General features: G+C 51.0%; 1 protein-coding gene and 1 long non-coding RNA gene across 11 annotated transcripts in view; both read left to right on the top strand.

Moving 5' to 3' along the window:
- LOC101113239 (janus kinase and microtubule-interacting protein 1) overlaps nucleotides 1–13,713 on the top strand; it is a 130,136-nt gene extending 116,423 nt beyond the window's left edge. For all 10 annotated transcript variants that reach the window (XM_042251626.1, XM_042251627.1, XM_042251632.1 and 7 more), the window contains 5 exons: nucleotides 5,245–5,373; nucleotides 6,561–6,689; nucleotides 8,028–8,111; nucleotides 11,296–11,358; nucleotides 13,305–13,713. In XM_042251626.1, coding sequence (XP_042107560.1) covers nucleotides 5,245–5,373; nucleotides 6,561–6,689; nucleotides 8,028–8,111; nucleotides 11,296–11,358; nucleotides 13,305–13,478 — 579 coding nt within the window. In that variant the 3' untranslated portion in view covers nucleotides 13,479–13,713. The remainder of the gene's footprint in view (nucleotides 1–5,244; nucleotides 5,374–6,560; nucleotides 6,690–8,027; nucleotides 8,112–11,295; nucleotides 11,359–13,304) is intronic.
- A 2,532-nt stretch (nucleotides 13,714–16,245) lies between these two features.
- On the top strand, nucleotides 16,246–18,126 carry LOC132660015 (uncharacterized). The gene is made up of 3 exons (XR_009601160.1): nucleotides 16,246–16,341; nucleotides 17,079–17,132; nucleotides 17,661–18,126. It is a non-coding gene; the product is annotated as an uncharacterized LOC132660015 (long non-coding RNA).
- The last annotated feature ends 1,539 nt before the right edge of the window (nucleotides 18,127–19,665 follow it).

A 19,665-nucleotide genomic window follows, 5' to 3' on the forward strand; every position in this document is an offset into this window, starting at 1 on the left:
GGAAAGCCCCCAGAGAATCAGCCAGCCTGAAGGCTGTCTGCTGTGACTGATTCACCCAGGCCCCGCCCCTGGAAACTGGCTCCTCTCAGCCCACGATCTGCCCCAGAGCCGGCATCCCTTTTGATAAAGGCACCCCTTCTGGAGCATCCCGGTTGTTCTCGGAACGGTGCAGCGGAGAAGGAAGGCAGTGGACCTAGTGTGGTCAAGGAAACGAGAGTGCTCTGCAGAAGAATCGGTGCTTCCTCCCAGGACCCGAGAGAGGCCTGGAATCTGGTGGCAGTGATGCGGCTTGCAGCTCCCCTGACGCACCGGGGCTAGCGGGTCCCGCTCTGCCCCGCCCCCGCGTCCGCAGCATGGAGTACGTCCTCTTCGTGCTGTACTTCTCCTTTTTCCTCTGTCTCTGCACCCTGGTGTGCCTGTATTTTTCTGGCTGCCAGGAGATGACCTACAAGCATGAAGGTAAGCGGCCAGCTCTGGGGGTCAGTTGCGGTCGTGTGACTATCAGCGGCTGTGATCGGAAAGCTCCTTCCTGTGCCCAGGATTATGGGGAATGACGTGGACGAGGAGAGAGGAGGCCGTGAGAAGCCGGGCTCAGCCAAGGGGTTGTTTATTTGAGGGGGTGCCTCCCTTTTCCCTCTCTGTTCACGTGATCTGCTAAGAATGAGCACCTTTCTATATTCAGCATGTCAGTGGAGAAGGAATGTTTATTTTCCAGTCATAGTTGCCCAAACTGCATTTCAAGCCTTTGGGTTGGTTTATAGAAAGATGTCAGCAAGGCAAGGCTTTGGTGGCAAAAGAAAATCGAAGTCCGGAGAGGTGGGCCCTTTTCCATAGATGACGCATTTGGGGTGAGCAAAGATAGAAATCTTATGCTCCTGAAGTTATTTTTTCCTTAGGAATTTCCCAGGGAATTTTTGAATGATGGAGGCGCCAAAAAATCGACAGTTTCTATTGTGCTTGACTTTCTTTAAAAACCCCATTATGAGCTGAGGGTTTGAGAAACAGTATTTCCAGGTGATTTTCCTTTCATTCCTTGGAGTCTTGTATGTAATTTCGTGTATATGAACATGCAGTGGAAGGCAGGGTTGCTTGGTCTCCAGAGAAGACAGCCACCAGATTTTCACTTGAAACGTTAAGATGTCTTTTTTATTTTTAAAGCTTGTTTTTTTATTAATAAAGGCATAAATTTTGTGGTGCATTTTGGCTTCCCATATGATACAATCAATAAAAAAAAAAAAACAAAAAACAAAAAACTAACTCTCAGGAAACAAACCAACCCAACCCATATGTCACACAAGGTGGGGGTGACTTGTGGTGACCTTCCCACTGCCTTGGAATTTGTCTCCTTTGTGGTTATGGGATTATATATTTTTAATTTTTTAATTAGAGGAAAGTTGCTTTACCGTATTATGTTGGTTTCTGCCATACAGCAACGTGAATCAGTCCTAATTTTATATATATGTCCCCTCCCTCTGGAGCCTCCCTCCCCTCCCAGCCCTCCCGCCTAGGTCATCACAGAGTGTCAGGCTGGGCTCCCTGTGTTTTGCAGCAACTTCCCACTAAGTGTCTACTTTACACAGGACAGTGTATATTGGTCAGTGCTCCTTCCTCAATTTGCTCCGCCCTCTCCTTCCCCTCCTGTGCTCATAAGTCAGTTCTCTGTATTATACTTTGAATGTCCTTGTGTGTTTCATCCCGCCTTCAGAGCTGTTTCTTCCTTCCCTCCCTGCAGCGTGCTTCCTCGGGTTCTGTCTCTGGAGCCACATGATACTTCAAGGCACTCCACTGGGGTGTAGGGAGGTCAATTTTAAATGCACAGCTACAGCGTCTGTAGTTAATACCCCGCATTGTTATTTGTCATTGTTTAGTCACTAAATCATATCCGACTCTTTTGCAACCCCATGGACTGTAGCTTGCTAGGCTCCTCTGTCCATGGGATTTTCCAGGCAAGAATACTGCGGTGGATTGCCATTTTCTTCTCCAGGGGAGTCTTCCTGGCCCAGTGATCAAACTCCCATCTCCTGCTTCTCTTGCACTGCAGGCGGATTCTTTACCATTGAGCCACCTGGGAAGCCCAATACTCTGTTTTAGGGCTCAGTAATTCCCAGGTGGCACCAGTGGTAAAGAACCCGCCTGCCAGTGCACAAGACATAAGAGACAAGGGTTTGATCCCTGAGTCAGGAAGATCCCCTGGAGGGGGGCATGGCAACCCACTCCAGTATTCTTGCCTGGAGAATCCGCATGGACAAAGGAGTCTGGTGGGCTTCCATCCTTAGGATCACAAAGAATCAGACACAGCTGAAGTGACTTAGCATGCACACAATTGAGTATTTAACTCTCAGTCCCACAAAGTTTCAAAAAGCAGGTCACCCTAGGTAATGGAGCACTGAGTCATCACCCGCCTAGAATAGTCTGCAATGCCTGCAGTTGGTGACCGCCGCCTGGCCTCGTGTCTTGGCCGTGTGGAGACCGTGAGGCTTACTGTTTCCTGGGGCTGCATCCATGTGCCGGGCAGGGCCCTCGCTGCGTCACTGCTCACTGCTGATCAGCACAACAGGCCTGTCCCTGGAGGCCTTGCAATTAGCAGTGTTTACAAGAAATAAGGTCAGCTGAGTGGCTTCCCAGAAAAACAAGGAGCCTGGGGCTCAGGTGAACCGCGTGTGTGCAGAGGAACTGAGTGCTATGAATGTGTCCACTATCGAAGGTCATGGCCACGGCTCCCTGGAGGTGTGGCGTCTAGAGCATCATTGACACAAACTCAGGGGGCATTTCTCAACCCAGGGGGCTGGGAGTGTGCCTTTGAGCATAGAATTGTCTCCTCCAACCTCCACTCAGAGAGGATTGCATTTGACATTGACGGAGTCTAGTAGGGACTCATGTTTCTACCTGATGAACTCACCTGGGGTGCACGGCCAGGTGGTTGCCCACCCATGCTGGCTGCAGGAGCAAAAGGAAGGGACACCACGTGCAAACCCAAAACTACTCGTGGGTGAACATTTGTTTACTGTTGAGTTCTTTGCAAATACTCATTGAGCAACCAGTATTTCTTGAGCGTGTCAGACCTTGGCATCAGCACAATGTATCTTAGGCAGTGATGAGCATTATGGAGAAAAATATAGGAAGAAGAACAGAGAGGCGGGGGAGGGGCTAGTTAAGACTTTGATGTGGTGGTCAGGGAAGTCTTTTGATAAGTTATGTTTGTGCAAAAACTGGAGGGAAGGGAAGGAGAGAGTCACGTGGGTTCTGGGGGACAGCATCTCGGCAGTGCAAAGGCCCTGTGGCAGGCATGTGGAAGGGGTGGAGGTGTGCTCGGCAGTGTGGCTGGAGCACAGTGGGGAGGAGGGGATGAGGCCAGAGCAGAGTGGGGGCAGGCGCAGGGCCTGTGGACCGCACTGTCGATGTTGGCCTCCACTTAAGTATAGTGCAGGGCCAGTGGGCTTTGAACAAAGGACCAACACAACAGGATTCTTGTTACAAAATAGTCCCTCTGGCCACCAGTTTATGGGACAAAGGCAGAAGCCGGAAGACCAGTAGTGAGTGGTGATGGTGGCTTGGACCACGAGGGAGGTGCTGGTTCGTGGAGGGTTCGATTATGGGTTGAAGATCGAGCCAGCAGGGTTTCTCTCAGAGGCGTGGAGCATGGAGTGGAGAAAGGGGTTGGGTTTTGGCCTGAGGAACTGTGGAGGTGGAGCTGCCAGCGGTGAACACAGGTTAGTCTGAACATGGAGACAGCAGATTCGGGAGTGTTAGGTCAGTATTCTCCAGCCTCCCTGGGACTGTCGAGGAGGTGGCTGACGTGTAACCCTGGAGTTCAGGGGGCAGTACGTGCCCGACCTGTGCTATTTTAAATAAACAAAAAGCGTAAGGCAAAAGCGGTTTGCAGAAACACAAATGCCAAATGCGAGGCCATTGTGGGTGACAGCTGTGGCCGGGTGCCTCCCTCAAAGCCTCATGAGAGATGCTAAACTGTACAGGATGACAAAGGAGCCTCCCTTCTCCTTGCTTCCTGGTTCAGAATTAGTTCCTAATCCTGTTAGTGGCACCAGCCACATTTTTCTGACATCTGGACCCAAGAGCTTGTACACAAGCATTGGCTCTGACAGAGTGGGAGGTGCCTGAGCATGTGGGGAGCGCCTCTGTGTGTTGATCAGTGGGGAGGGACCTCTGGGAGAACCTGGTTCAGATTAACGAGTGGGAGCCTGGAGCTTGGCTCTGATTTAGGTATGGTTCTTTCTTCATGGTCAAGAGCATCCACTGATGTGTAAAAACAAAAATCCTTCTCAGGGGCTATTTAAGCGGGGAAGAAAGCCAGTGTTTCTAGGACAAGGGATGTTGATCTGGTGATTGTGGGTTGGCGTCTGAGGTCCCAAGGGACCGAAGCTCTTTGGGTCAGGGACCAGGCCTGGTTTTGATCGGTTGTGGTCCCCCAGGCCCCACCCAGGATCTGACCCATAGAAGGCGCTCAGTCAGGTGTTCACTTAAGGAATGAATGAGTAAGTGAGTGAATGAAACCCCATCTCTTGTGATATTTGGGGTGAGAGAGTGCTGGACAGGGTAGCTGGAAGCCCAGCACACAGAGCCTCAAAACTGCCTCTGAATCTGAGTACTGGGTGTATATGGGTCCATTAGGCCATTCCTTCTAATTTTGTAAGTGTGCTTGTTAAAATAAACTAAAATTGCCTCTTGGGGCACGTCTGGTGAGGACCTGGGCCCCCTGCCCCCCAACTTGCCCAGCCAGTCAGAACCCCAGGTCCACCTGTGGACACTCTGCCCCTTTCTCCATTCCGTGTCTGACCTAGAGCCCGACATCACACGTGGCCTGCCCCTGCACTCCCCTCCCCAACTCAGTATAGCAAGGATGCTACTCACCACGTGTTATCATGCTGGGCACGTTGCTCAGTGACCTCACTTTGTGCTCAGGGGTGAGGTGGGGGTCCTGTGTCCCTCTGATGGAGAGGGAAGCTGGCTCTTAGACAGGCTATGTGGTTCCCTTGCAAAAAGGTCATCAGCTCGTGAGCCTGGAGCCAGGGCCGGGCCAGCACCCTCTGCGGCCACCCTCCACCCTCTGACCACCTCTGGCCTCCTCCTTCCCCCTCAGCAGTCATGACCCCCCCACCTCCCCTCTCCTGGGATGCCCCAGTGGCCCTGATGCGCACGTCGCCCCTCTGCCCACGGATGACGGGGTGGGGGTATCGAGGCGACTCTTGAGTCCCTCTCTCATGCTGTGCAAATTGCCTTTCACAGAAGCATGTTGTGGAGACATTTTTTGGATTTGACGAGGAGTCTGTGGACTCGGAAACGCTGTCAGAGACGTCCTGCAACACGGACAGGACGGACAGGGCTCCGGCCACACCCGAGGAGGACTTGGATGATGTAAGCGGGCCTCACCCCCGGGTGCTTGTAAGGGGGTGCCTCCCGCCTCACCTGGCCTCTGTAGCCGCACTCCCTCCCTGTGAGACGAACCTCACAGGACCTGTGTGGTCACAGCCTGTGGCCAGGGAGGGTGGTCCCCACTTTGATGGGTTCTGAGAATGGTGATGCCGGGGTGCCTGCAGCCTGGGGGGGACCCTTTCCCTTCCCAGCAGAGATTTCACACCAGAGACCTGTAGCCACGGCAGTGCCGCTCGCCCTTTGTCATTAAAACTGCTGTGTGGTGGTCTGCCCCTCACCACCCCCCAGGGTTGTACACACACACACACACACACCTGTGTATATAAAGATGGCGTGTCACTGTAGGAGAGGATGCCAGCAGCACAGAAAAGAGCAGAGGGAAGCCCAGCTGGAGCCTCTCACCCTGGCTCCTCTCTCTCACGCTTTCCTGACCCTCTGTCTCCATACATCCACCTTCCTGTCCTCTGCTCCAGAGAGCCTGAGTCACACAGCAGCAAAGAGTAGCCCCCTTCTCCCCACCCCGCCCGAGTCACACAGCAGCAAAGAGCAGCCCCCGTCTCCCCACCCTGCCCCACCCGCTGGGATTCATTCAGGAAACCCCAGTCAAATACGATCTCGTCGGACACACACTTTTTGATTTGCCCTTTTCACCAAGAATGTGTAACAGGCATCTTTCAGCACCAGATGCTGTGTTAGTCATCATCCTCCATCTGGAGTGGACCTTCACAGATCCGTACGTGCGTCCAGCCTATCAGGCTCCTGATGAGAGGTGTTACGGGGATTCCAACTTTTCACAACTGCAGTGATGCTCTTTGGGTGGTTGCCTCCTTAGGAGAAATCCCCAGAATGAGACCTGCGGGGTGGGAGGGGCGCCTTTTACCACATAGACGCACACCGTGCAGTCGGGACTGGCTCACCCTTGTTCCCCTGGACACAATTCAGTGATTCCCGGGGTTCAGGGAGCTCCGGGGAAGATGGCAGAGAAGGCATCTTCTCCCCAGCGCTCTCTCCAGAGCCCTCCAGTTAGGTGCTGGCTGTGGCCGGTCCACTAAGTAACAGCTGGCAGCAGTCGTGACATCTGCACATTGTCTTTGCCTGACTTGACCCGGGCACCGCCGTTCACATCAAGTCACGGGCTTCCTCACATTTTTATCTTCCATGATGTGAAGACAACAACCCGAGAAGAGGCTGACCTGAGGTTCTGCCAGCTGACCAGGGAGTACCAGGCTCTGCAGCGAGCCTACGCCCTGCTTCAGGAGCAGGTGGGCGGGACACTGGACGCCGAGCGAGAGGCCCGGGTAGGTGCCGGGGGGAGGCGTTGAGGGGTCGGACAGAGGCTGGGTGTCCCGTGCATGCCCTTGCCAGCAGCCGGATTCTGTTGAGAGGGGACGGGGGTTGCCTGGCAGCCCCCACTGTGGTGACGTTCCAGCATTTGGCAAATCCAGCGGGAGCTACCTGCTCGTCCTTAGTGCGGGAGCAGCATTTGCAGAAGAGATGCTGCTGTCTTAGTGTCCTGTGCCCCTTCCGCTGGCAAGAAGGGGTTCAGAAGTTTGACTCAGTGATGAAATCAGACTCACTGTGAAACAGACATCTCTCTTTCCTGGCTGAAAAACCCCCAAGAATGTTTCTAAGGCGCACAGGCAGGGCTGCCCGGTTGCTCAAAGCCCACCCAGCGCTTGCTCTGGTCCCTGCTGGCTACCCAGGTCTGGACCATACCAGCCCTTGTGGCTGGGCTGACCTCCACCTTCCAGTAATGTCCACTCACTGGCCATTAGCCCATCTTTAGGAGTCGCACAGACCAGTCTGAAGGCGCACACCCGTTTCATTCCCACAACAGCCCCATGAGGTAAAGGGTGGCAAATGAGGCTGTGGAGGGAAGCTCCTCAGCCACAATAGTGTCAGCCTGTAATCTGTAGGTCAGAGGAAGTACACTGCTGGAGGTGGTTTGGACTGAAGCATGGGTTTCTTATTTAAAAAACTTCACCTCCTTGCACCATTCAAAAGCTGAGAGATTTCACGTAGAAGTCCGGGTTCCTGGCTTCTCTTGAGAGCTCAGAGCCTCTGGCAGCACCAGTCTTCCCATTCCGTGTAGTCACCTTTGGCTGCAGCTGCTGAGTGGCAGCGCCCCCCCTGAGTTGAGACATGTGCCCCTGGTTTGCCACAGTCCCCACCACTCCCTAGTACCCCTCACCCAGGTGGTCTCTCTTATTTATACTACCCGCCTGGTCCTCGGGGTATCTGGTTTTCAGCCCTCGCTGTCGGTGACAGCTTTGTCAGGAGTTGGGCTGAGCAAGGGTGAAAGTGTGGCTGGCGTTGGTGGTATGGCCACGGCACTGGATCAGGAAGCTGGGCTGGGAGCTGACGTGCTGGCCCCTCACTCGCCCTCGTGTAGAAGCTGGCCGCTTCTCCAGGCTGCAGGCTCGTCTCTCAACAGGGGTAGCGCTGACGGCCTCTCAAGGCCTTGCAGTTCTTCCGGGTGTCACACCCATGGGTGACAGAGGAACCAGGCAGGCCAGTCGGCACCTGTGCTCCTAAAAAAAGGACCCGTTTCTCGGGACCGGATGCCACTTTGTCCTTTCCCCTTCTCTGTCATCGTCCGGGGGGACCTGCTGACTTCCTGGTCTTTTGCATTTCAGACTCGGGAACAGCTCCAAGCTGATCTGCTGAGGTGTCAGGCAAAAATCGAGGATCTGGAGAAGTTACTGGTTGAGAAGGGCCAGGTGAGCAGAAACGATCACATGACCTGTAGCTCTTTGCATTTCTGTCCCCTTGGTGGTGTCACTGGGGGTCTTGTGCCCAAGGGGATGGTCTGTCAAGCTATATCATTTGCTCTGGAGATGTGAGAGAAAAAAAAAAATGCTAGCAGAGTTCAGGGGGGACTATCCCAGCTCATCTGCCTCTTTACCAAGTTTTTAAAAATCCAACATGTTCTGAGAGTCTAACTTGGCTTTTTCTTTGTTTGCCAAGTGTACAAGAATAGGAGACAACTCCAAACATAAAGTGATCAGCAGAATCTTTCTGACTTGAATCTGGAAGACCCTGCCCATGAGGATTCAGCTGTGCAAATGAGCCTGCAGCTAGCTCTCAGTAATGGCAGAGGTGGTCTTGGGAGCCGGTCCAAAACTCTCCGTGAGGCAGGAGAGCAGTGCAGACCATACACTGCAGCCAACAGGCCACAGGCCAGCCCTGCCGCTGACCTGTTGCACAGCCCTGGGGAAATTACGTGATCTCTTGTGCTTCAGTTTCCTCATCTTTAAAATGGGGCTAATAATAGTACTTAAATAGGGAATGGGGGAGGAGGGAGACTCAACAGCAGCCTGGGTGGAGTCCAGGTGAAAGATGAGGCTGTTTTCACACTTCTGTCCTCACCTGCCATTCCCTCTTTCAGGCTGAGCTCACAGGTTGCAACTCGCCCAACCACAGTCTATGATTAAGTTAACCTCCCACCTGAGGTGCTAGGCCCTGTTTTTGGGCGTGCTCTGCCCCCAGTTCCTGCTAAATAATGGGGCCAGTCTGGGACAAAACACACGGCCATTCATTCAGCAAGCACTTTACCAGAGCTTTGCCCTGTGCTAGGCTCTGTGCTCGGTGTGTGGGATAATGTATCAGTTGCTGCTGCTGCTGCTGAGTCGCTTCAGTCGTGTCCGACTCTGTGCAACCCCAGAGACGGCAGCCCACCAGGCTCCGCCGTCCCTGGGATTCTCCAGGCAAGAACACTGGAGTGGGTTGCCATTTCCTTCTCCAATGCATGAAAGTGAAAAGTGAAAGTAAAGTCGCTCAGTCGTGTCCGACTTAGCGACCCCATGGACTGCAGCCTTCCAGGCTCTTCCGTCCATGGGGTTTTCCAGGCAAGAGTACTGGAGTGGGTTGCCATTGCCTCCTCAGTTTGCTATTGCTGCCTAAAAAGTCACCCCAAAACTGAGTTGTTTACAAATAACAGAAATTTTGTGTGCTTACAGTTCTGTGGGTCAGCAGTTTGGGTGGTTCTTCTGCTGGTCTCCCCTGGGGTCACTCTAGAGGCTTCATTTTGCAGGTGATTGGGGCTAGATGGCCCCAAGTAACCTCACTGTCCTATCTGTGCATTAGTGCCAGCTGTTGGCTAGGCTCCCATGGTCTCTCGTCCTCAAGGAAGCTGGCTCCTTTAAGTAAAGGTCTTGGAGCAGGAAGGAAGGGCAGCCTCCAAAGCACAAGTATAGGCCATGCCTCTGCCTGCATCACATTGGTTAATATCCCAGTCACCAAAGAATGCTGCAGCCATACCCAGCGGTGAGTTTGCTCTTTGGGAGGAGCTGCAGAGTCACCTTGAAAAGGGGCAGAGCAATGGGAGGGACATTGCCAACAACCTCCCACAGGAGAAAAGATGAATGGACCCAGCTCTGGACTCAGCCTTGTGGGCCTACATGTGTGTCTATCCTGGGAAGACACAGGGTGAGACACAATGGGTGGAAGGAAGGGAGGGAGAAAGTTCCCTCGTTTATACCTTCATCCGTCCCCTGGCATTTACTGAGCATCGGCTGTGTGCTGGGCACCGTGTTAGGTGCTAGAGATGCTGGTATAAGGACAGAATTAGTCCCCCGGCTCATGGAACATTCCTGGACAGAACTTGTCCAGACAAAGATGTGGTTAGGCAGAGGGTCTCAGATGAGCAGAAGTGTGTTACTGTGATGACACCAGGTCCACAGGCACATCCATGGGGGTGTGGCCTGGACACTTGCCCTTGAGCCTAAGAGAGCAAGCCTGGGAAGGGTCTGCTAGGACCAGCTCAGTTGTGCTCCAGGTGTTTTTCTGTCGGTGATAACAGATGTTCAGTTAAGTCACTCAGTTGTGTCCAACTTTTTGCAGCCCCATGGACTGCAGCACACCAGGCTTCCCTGTCCATCACCAACTCCCAGAGCTTGCTCGAACTCATGTCCATTGAGTCAGTGATGCCATCCAACCATCTCATCCTCTGTCTTCCTCTTCTCTTCCTGCCTTCAGTCTTTCCTAGCATCAGGATCTTTCCTAAAGAGTCAGTTCTTCACATCAGGTGACCAAAGTATTGGAGCTTCAGCTTCAGCATCAGTCCTTCCAAGGAATATTCAGGACTGATTTCCTTTAGGATGGACTGGTTGGATCTCCTTGCTGTCCAAGGGACTCTCAAGAGTCTTCTCCAACATCACAGCTCAAAAGCATCAGTTCTTTGGTGCTCAGCTTTCTTTATGGCCCAACTCTCACATCCATACATGACTACTAGAAAAACCAGTAGCTTTGACACAGATGAGCTCCCTGAAATTTAGGGAACATGAGTGGAGGAGGAATGCACTACAGACCTGCCAATTCTCTTTTTCAGGATTAAATGTTTAGAGCAGTGGTCCCCAACCTTTTGGGCACCAGGGACCAATTTTATGGAAGACAGTTTTCCCCCTGACCGAGGTGGAGGGGTGTTGGTTTCAGGATGATTCAGCACCTTCCATTTGTTGTGCTCTCTATTTCTAATCTGATTCACTAGAAAAGACCCTGATGCTGGGAAAGATTGAAGGTGGGAGGAGAAGGGGACGACAGAGAATGAGATGGTTGGATGGCATCACTGACTCGACAGACATAAGTTTGAGTAAGCTCTGGGAGTTGGTGATGGACAGGGAAGCCTGGCATGCTTCCATGGGGTTGCAAAGAGTCAGACACGACTGAGCGACTGGACTGACTGATTTCTAATCTAACGCTTCCACTGATCTGACAAGAGGTCTGGTTCCCCTGCCCGGAGGTTGGGGACCCCTGGTTTAGAGGGACAATGAGATCATTCTAACTGCTCTCCTTCTCTCTGGCCTTTTCATGGAAAGGTTCTTATGAAGTCACCTTTCCCACTGATGCTTTGTTACTTAGCTGTCTGCTTCAATGAGTATGAACATATTTAGTACTTTTCCTTAGGATTCCAAATGGGTTGAAGAGAAGCAGCTACTCATCAGAACAAACCAAGACTTGCTGGAAAAGGTACGTGGCACCAACACCCTGAGCTCTGCCCCAGGGGATCACGGAGCCCGAGGCCTGCTCCGGCCGCCGGAGTCTCACCCACGCCCGTCCTGAGGGCTCCTACCCACTGGTCCTATCTCTGTCCTCTGGGTCGGGGCCCACAGAACTGGTTTGCAGACGTGGTGAGGCCTGCCAGCCCCTCTTATGCTGGGCTTCCAGGCCTCCTCTGCCGATGCCTTGGATTCCAGACCACTCCCCAACCCCCCCACCCCCACCACCTGCTCCCTAGGCAGGGGTCAGTGGGCAGATCCTCGGGAAGTCATGGCCCAGTTCATCAACTGGAGGCCATGGTGCTGGCAGAGCCAAGCTTGTCCTTCCCTCTGTGGTCATGGAACTTGTAGGGAATCAGCTTAAGTGGTAAATCTAATGCTTTGGGACGAGACCTCAGCTTCATCTTTTTCTTATTTGTGAACAATTCAGTGATGATTTTTTTTTTTTTTTTAGTAAATTTACTGAGTTGTGCACCCAGCCCCACCATGCAATTTTTAGAACATTCTCAGCCTCCCGTAAAGATCCCTCTTGCTCCCTTTGTAGTCACCCCTGTCTCTCACCCCACAGCCCCTGGAAACCTGCCTTCTGTCCGAGCCGATTTGCTTGTTCTGCACCTTCTGTGCTGGTGGGAGTGGACTGTGTTAGACCTTAGCTTCTAAACATCCTCAAATGTCCCAACCGGACAAGCCCAGCCTTGCCCCCTTGGGGAGGGGGGGCGGGGTCCTGTCCCAGCTCTGTACTGACCTGTCCTGTGGCTGTTCATTGTCCCATGTCCCTCCACAGCATCTGGGGCATTGGGACAGAGCTGGTCATTTCCTGTGAGGCAGCTGCAGGCTTTGGGAGAGATTTCGGATCCCTGGTCCTTCTGGCTAAATTCTGAGAGGCCCGGAAAACTCTTATGCTGTTTCCAGATGTCCCCCCGGGGGCAGTACCGCCCCATTAGAGGTGGGGAGGCAGGAGTAAAGGTGACCAAGACCCACCAGTGAAAGTGGAAGTCGCTCAGTCGTGTCCCACTCTTGGCGACTCCATGACCACACAGCCCATGGAATCCTCCAGGACAGAATATTGGAAGTGGGTAGCCTTTCCCTTCTCCAGGGGATCGTCCCAACCCAGGGATCAAACCCAGGTCCCCTGCATTGTGGGCAGATTGTTTACCATCTGAGCCACCCGGGTAGCCCAAGAAGACTGGAGTGGGTAGCCTATCCCTTCTCCAGCGGATCCTCCCGACCTAGGAATCAAACTGGGGTCTCCTGCTTTGCAGGTGGATTCTTTACCAACTGAACCATCAGGACCTTCATTACCATGCATTGTCTGGGTCCTCACTGCAGGCCGCCAAGTGGTGGCTGCTGTGTACCTCTGTGTCATCCAAGGAGCTACATAGCTGGCCCAGAGTCTCCCAGTGGGTTTGGGACCCAGGCAGCCCCACTTCCCAGACTTTCAGATCTCCTACTCATCAGAGCCCTCTGGGGAGTCCAGGGCACCTTCCTACTGCAACTAGCCAGACCCTGGGTGGACTGACTCTGGGAGATTGGGATAGAAGGAATTCAGACAGGCTTGGGGATCACTGTTGCTTCCCCAGGACTGACCTTTGGGAAGGGACTCAACTGCTCTGTGGCTTAGTTTCTCCACCATTCGTGTAGTCAGCAAATACCTGGCCCCCATGCCCGGCCAAGCTTGGGCTGCAGGGACGAAGCAGGCACAGCCTCTGATCTGGGCCATCCCAGTCCCTGGAGCAGAAAGGGCCCACCTTGCACACCCACTGAGACCCTCCCCTTCCTACCCTACCCCTGGTGATGGCCCCTGTGTCCCCAGGCCAACAACCCCGGGGGTCCGTGATACGGGGTGATACGTTCTCACGGCCCCTGATGAGAAACAGTGCTTCTCCCGCCATTAACCTGCAGGTGTCTCTGGTCTAGATTTACAGGCTGGAAATGGAAGAGAACCAGCTGAAGAATGAAATGCAAGACGCAAAGGATCAGAACGAGCTGTTAGAATTCAGAGTGCTAGAACTCGAAGTAAGAGACTCTATCTGTTGTAAACTCTCAAACGGAGCAGACATTCTCTTTGAGCCCAAACTGAAATTCATGTAAAGTCCCAGATGTTTTTCAAGCATGTGTAAGGGGACGTGTGACACTTGTTTTCTTTTCTTTCTTTCTTTTTCTTTTTCTTTTTTTTTTTTAAATCTGTACATTGAGAATAATTTCACTGCCTTAATATGTTCTGAAGAGAATGCTCACCGAAGTCCTTGGACATGTACCAGAGCTAATCTATTTATTGCCTACGGCTTGTTTTTTGCACTTAATAAAATAATTTGTTTTTGCAATATTTTGCCTTTTTTATTTGTGTTTCATTTCCATAACTACTTCTTTCCTGCATGCATAGTCACCTGGTATGCCTTCTGCAAACGCGGACAGAAGCACTGTTGCAATTGATAACACACCTTTTTAAAGTGACCTTGCATGCATGAATCTCACCTTTTCAAAGAGCGGGGTCTGACCTGGCCTGCGGCTGACTCCATAATGTGTTTACTGCTAGTTTGGCCTGTTTTCTCTTTGCCAAGGTAAACACAAGGTAAGTAAACAGGGTAAGAGGAGGTATTTGCAATAGGTAGTTGAGAAAGCTTGTAACGTTACTCCAACTCCTTGACGCAGTGAGCACCAACCTGGGCATCGCGAGCAATACTGGACTAAATATATCTGTAACTCAAACTGCAACTCAGAATGATTCCCTTAGCGTGAAGGGAGATTGACTGTTGTCCACAGGTAGAAATCCTGTTGCAAACCTTCAGTGACTTCCCAGATACACAGAGCTGGATCCAGGCTGAGGACACGGATGGGTTTATTGCTTCCACCTGGAACCCTGCCTCAGCTATGTTACTGTGTTGCCTTGCTACCACCTAACTTCATAATCCTTTTTCGTTTGTTTGTTTCCATTTCAAACGCATCTACGTGTGACACATCACCTGAGTTTGTGTCTGGTTTTCTCTAAGCATCTGTGGTGACACAGCTGTCCTTTCCCTCGGCTGAAGCCTTTGCATGTCCTGAATCCTCGGTAAAAGTGAGCTCCTTAGCGATGTTGGTGTCTCTCAGATTTCGTTTTCTCCTCTCAGCTGCAGTTTAAATTCTGCTTTCTCTAGAACAGGGCTTCCCTATGGCTCAGCTGGTAAAGAATCCCCCTGCAATGCGGGAAACCTGGGTTCGATCCCTGGGTTGGGAAGATCCCCTGGAGAAGGGAAAGGCTACCCACTCCAGTATTCTGGCCTGGAGAATCCCATGGAATCGTCCATGGAGTCGCAAAGAGTCGGACCTGACTGAGCCACTTTCACTTCACTTCACTTCCCTCGGGCATCTCATCCTGTACTCTGTTGTGCTAGCGTGGACCACGGCCTGCCTGTCTCAGAGCCAGGTGTTGCCGTGTGATTCAGCTCTTGTCTAAACATAAACTGAGTCCTTCGTTCAGGCAGCAGCAGAAGTTAAGAAGGATTATGGTGAATACTTCTACCACTGTCAGAAAACCTTTCACTGCTCTTTGCTACCCGCCATTTCTCATGAGAATTCCATAAGCATTGGCACTTTTCTAGAACTTTCAAGCGTTTCCACCATCCTTTGGAGGAGTCATTAGAAATCAGTTTTCTGACTTTCATTCATATAAAACATGAGCTTTCTTATGTCAGCTCTTCTATGGAGACCCCCTGTAAGTAAGTATTACAGGTAGAAGAGACATCTATAGCACGGAACCACTGTGAATGTGGCTGTTCTAGTCTAATGAGGGAAATAAGGTTTTCTATCTAAACTGTTTCAAACCAGGTTAGCCAGATTGGGGCTTCGTGGAAATTAACTGAATTAATGGCCCCTCCCTCCCCCTCTCCTTTAGAGGATCTGCTTAGGGACCTGCCATCCAGGGCTGCCTTGACTACATTTCTTAGTTAACGGCTAAAGTAACTCTTTGCTTCTGTGGCTCGATTCTGCAGCTGTGGTCCAAAGCAAGCTTACTGACTCTAATTTTGAGGAAATAAAAGCAGTTTGATTTCAAGGTATCATTTGGCGAGGCCTTGGCTGCTGGCTGACCTGTCCATTGCTCGGGGTTTAAAGACAGCTCTGTGTAGGAAACGCATTTGAGACCAAAGCACTGTTTTGCTGCTGTCCTTTATTTCTGTAAGTAATTGGGCATCTCAGTTCCTTTTTAAAAATCTGTCGCTTTACCTATGATTAATGTACTACTTCTGGGAAAATGCTTGCTCTCCTTTCTTAGTAGTTGAGATTTGACTTATCACTATAAGGCAAGGGTAGAATGATCATTGTAAGGTTAGCGCAGATCAGAAAAAAAATTTGTGAACAAAGTCAGAAGATCGTATTGAAAAAGATACGAAGCCAGGGTCTGGGGTCTGGCCTTGTCACTCAATCGCATGGGACCTGGGAGGGGTCCTGTCTCACAGCCTCCTTCTCTCTGTCCACAAAACGGAAGCGTTCACAGCTGCCTCCTGGGGTTATATGACGATGAAGTGAGCTAACAATGACTTCTATTGAAATTTCCCGCGATTGTTCTTCATCAAGTATTTAATGATGATTGTGTGACTTCTTGGGCTTTGATCAACAGGTCCACTCAGGACACTCTGCTAAACATTTCTTCCCAGCTGACTAGGTTAAGAAGTAACCCAGTGTCCGCAGGGGATCCGCTGCGGGGCAGACAGGACAGCGTCTCCACCACGGACGAGACCGTAGCCTGAGTGTGCACTTACTAGGAACAACTTTGCCAACTGGAATTCCTTGGTTTTTTGCTGAATAACGTGGGAAAATGACGTGGTGAAATAATACAATAAAGTTCTGTTTTTAAACCAAATCTTTTCCCCAGGAGAGAGAGCGGAGGTCGCCAGCATTTAACCTCCAAATCACCACCTTTCCCGAGAACAACAGCAGCGCCCTCCAGCTGTTCTGTCGCCAGGAAGGAGTTAAGGTAGCGTGCCCGGGGGGGTGCCCCCACTCTGTTACGGCCATGGCCCGCTCGCCCGAATGCCAGGCTCAGCTGGAAAGGGGGTTGTGTGCCTGTGCCAGGGCTAGAATTGATTTTAATAAGATACCCCCTGTCGCTCCACTCTGTTTTGAAAGTCAGAGTTTATTACTCCAGGTGGGTCACCAAATTTGTATTCACGTTAAAAAGAGCAGAGCCATGGGATACAGGCTTGAAAGCAAACCCACCTTGGCCACTTCCTGGCTCTGGCCGAGAGCCTGTCTGACCCTCAGTCTCTTCATTTAGGAGATCTGAGTGGCAACACCCACCCCGTGAAAGGGGTGTGACAGTTTTTAAGCTAGATAATGAACCTGAAGACTCAGTGAAGTGCTCAGAGCATGCTGAGTGTTCTAGATTCGGGAGCTGGTGGTGGTTCTCACAACCCTTGGCCGTGACCCTGGAATCCTAGGCCCGCGGGCACAGAGAGGTCCTTTCGACCTACAGGATCCCATGAGAATTTCTAGAAAGCAGTGTTTGTGCTGGTGTAAAACTCAGCCAATACACAGCAGTTAGCAGCCCTCTCTGCTTGAAGGGACCACCAAGAATAACTCTCCGCCCGGCCTTATATACTAAGAGCCAAGGAAGGGAATGGTGTCTTACAAGGAGTGAGGGCTGTGGCCCCAGAGATTGGTGTGGATGGCCTTTGTAGCTCACACAAAATGAACGTTGGACATCTTTTCCAGGATGTGAATATTTCTGACCTTATGAAGAAATTAGATATCCTTGGCGATAACGGGGTAACTATGAGCGATCGGTTTCCGGTTTCGTGTCCTTGTTTTGATTCGGGTGTACTCTGTTGTGGCTTTTGTTTCCGTTTTTGTTTTAATTTCTTCCTGATTTAAGAGATCGACTAAGTACAATGTAAGGCTTTTGTATGGCCATGTTCCTGCGTGGGTGGCTGGGTCCGCATCCGTCAGAAGTGGGGTTCAGAAGTTAGGTCATCCTGACAGCGTGTGAGTAATGAGGGTTAAAAAGGCCTAAAAATAAATGCCCGGAAAGAAAGTGGAAGCACTCAAGATCTCTGAAATCCCAAAGTGAGACTTTTGCCTTCTTAAAAGACTGGGCTTGAGCGAGGCCCTGTTTCTAAAAGGCTCGGGGACGCTGTGTGAGGTGTTCCCACCCCCGAAGGGCCGGTCCTCAGACCTGTCACTTCTATGAGTTTGGGGCTGACCCTGGGGAGGCCGCTTTCAGAGTCGCGTAGGGCTGACTGTCTGCACGGGATGTGGGAGCAGTGTAAAACGCCCTTGCCCATTTTTGTGTTTTAGAATTTGAGAAATGAAGAACAGGTTGCAATAATCCAGGCTGGAACTGTGCTTGCCCTGTGTGAAAAGGTAGAGCCCAGCGGCATTTCTGTCCATACACCTTGTCCGAGCTTCCTGGCACCATACAAGAAACTGTACATTGGCGTCTCGCTTTGTTCTGGAAGCATGGTTCTGGTTTCCTGTCTGCGTTTGCATGCGCACGTGCACGCCTGTTCGTTTTCCAGGGGAAAGTCACTCATGCTTACGGTAGAAAGCTTAGAGACTGAGAAAGAAAATCAAACTCCCCTCGAGGAACCCCGTCTGCGACAGTTGGTTTTATTTCCTTCCAGTTTTTTCCCCCCGCGCCCCTTTTTTTTTAAAAAAAAATAAACAAACAAACTTTGGGGTCATACTTGACTATAGCTTTTAATCCTGCTTCATAAGCTTTCCCCGATGAGATCGAACGGCCTTGCATCATTCTACCTACAGCCACGCCCTCAGTTAAATATTCTTCCGCTGTTAACATATTGGAGTATTTCTGCTCTTTTTTTTTTTCCTGTTTATCATCATGCAGCGATGAGCAAGCATCTTTAATCATAAGTTTCTATCTGTGTTTTAAAACACTTCCACAGGATAGATTCTAGAAGTGGGATCACTGGGCCGATGGGTAAGAGGGTTTTTAAGAGCTTTGACACTGTCCAGTCGTTTCCAGGAAAACGGTACCAAGTCGCCTTCTACATGAACCTGTTTCTTGTTCAGCAAGGCATATGTGGCCACTAAGAATTCTGCTGATAGGACAGGCAAAAATCATATGATGTCATTACTTTAATTTTCATTTGTTCAAGTGCTAGTGATAATGAATTTTTTGTGTATTATCCATTTTCTTGTTCCTTGAGAATTGTAATTACATTCCATTCTGTTCGTCATTCACTCATAGCTTCATTCAATCATGCCTTCATCTATTCACTTTTTTAATATGAATTTGGTCGTAATAATGGTTTTTCTTACTGACTTCTCTGTGAGGTTTACATGCTAAAGATAATAACTTTTGCCATATTTATTTTAAAAATACATTCCTGGTTTGCCTTTTACATTAATTTAGGGTGTTTTAAGACATACCTGACTTTTCAATGTGGTCTTGTCTGTGGATCTTTCTCTTATAAACACAAGTTAAATTTTAAAATGCTATTTTTATAATGATGAAGTCTTAATGATTTTAATCAGGATTCCTTCTGGAATCTTTGGGAGGACATTTAAAATGTAAATAGTTTTTTTTTTTTTTTTTCCCCTGAGAACCTGTCCAGCCTTCCCTGTGCACAGGGCCTTAAATGTTGGCAACAGACTTACGGCAAAGCCTTGCTGAGGTCACACAGCTGGTAAGTGGAGATGCCCACGTCACTGTCACAGTCACCTGGCTGAGTCTGTGTCCTGAGGTGAGCGGGGTGAGGAGGACTCACACCTGGCTGGCTGTTGGCCCCTCAGATCCAGGTGATGGTAGGTGACAGTGACATGGAGTGCATTCCGAAAATATTCTCTCAAGAGGAGAGCCAAACGTGACAGTGTAGCCTCCTGCGGTCATGGAGAGAACCCGGCAAGCGCTTTCAGTTTATTCCATGTTCATTCCAACATGCACTACCTAGCACGCCTGAGGATGTGCCCAGGGCTCCCTTCTGGTTCCCCAGAGGCCCCTCCCAGGCTGGCTCTCAGCCCCACACCCGCTAACTGCAGAGGCTGCTGCAGGCCGGCCCCTCCATCTCCCTGAGCCCCTAGCCTTGCTGGTGAACGTCAGGACTCCAGGACACTGCACTTTTAACTGGGACCAGGCACCGCTGCCAAGTACCTGGGGCCAGGCTGGGTACTGGGAGGTGACCGATCGATGTATAAGGATGGTGAGCAAAGAGCAGGCAACACCAGGGACCAGGGTGGGGCTGGAGCAGTGGGCCCGGGGAGGGAGTCTCCCTCTCTTCTACCCCCCTGAGCCTCTTGGAGGGTGGCAGGCTGTCTGGAGTCCCCAGCCCTGCTGAGAACA

Source organism: Ovis aries, chromosome 6, assembly GCF_016772045.2.
Source record: "Ovis aries strain OAR_USU_Benz2616 breed Rambouillet chromosome 6, ARS-UI_Ramb_v3.0, whole genome shotgun sequence".
Taxonomy (NCBI): Eukaryota; Metazoa; Chordata; class Mammalia; order Artiodactyla; family Bovidae; genus Ovis; species Ovis aries.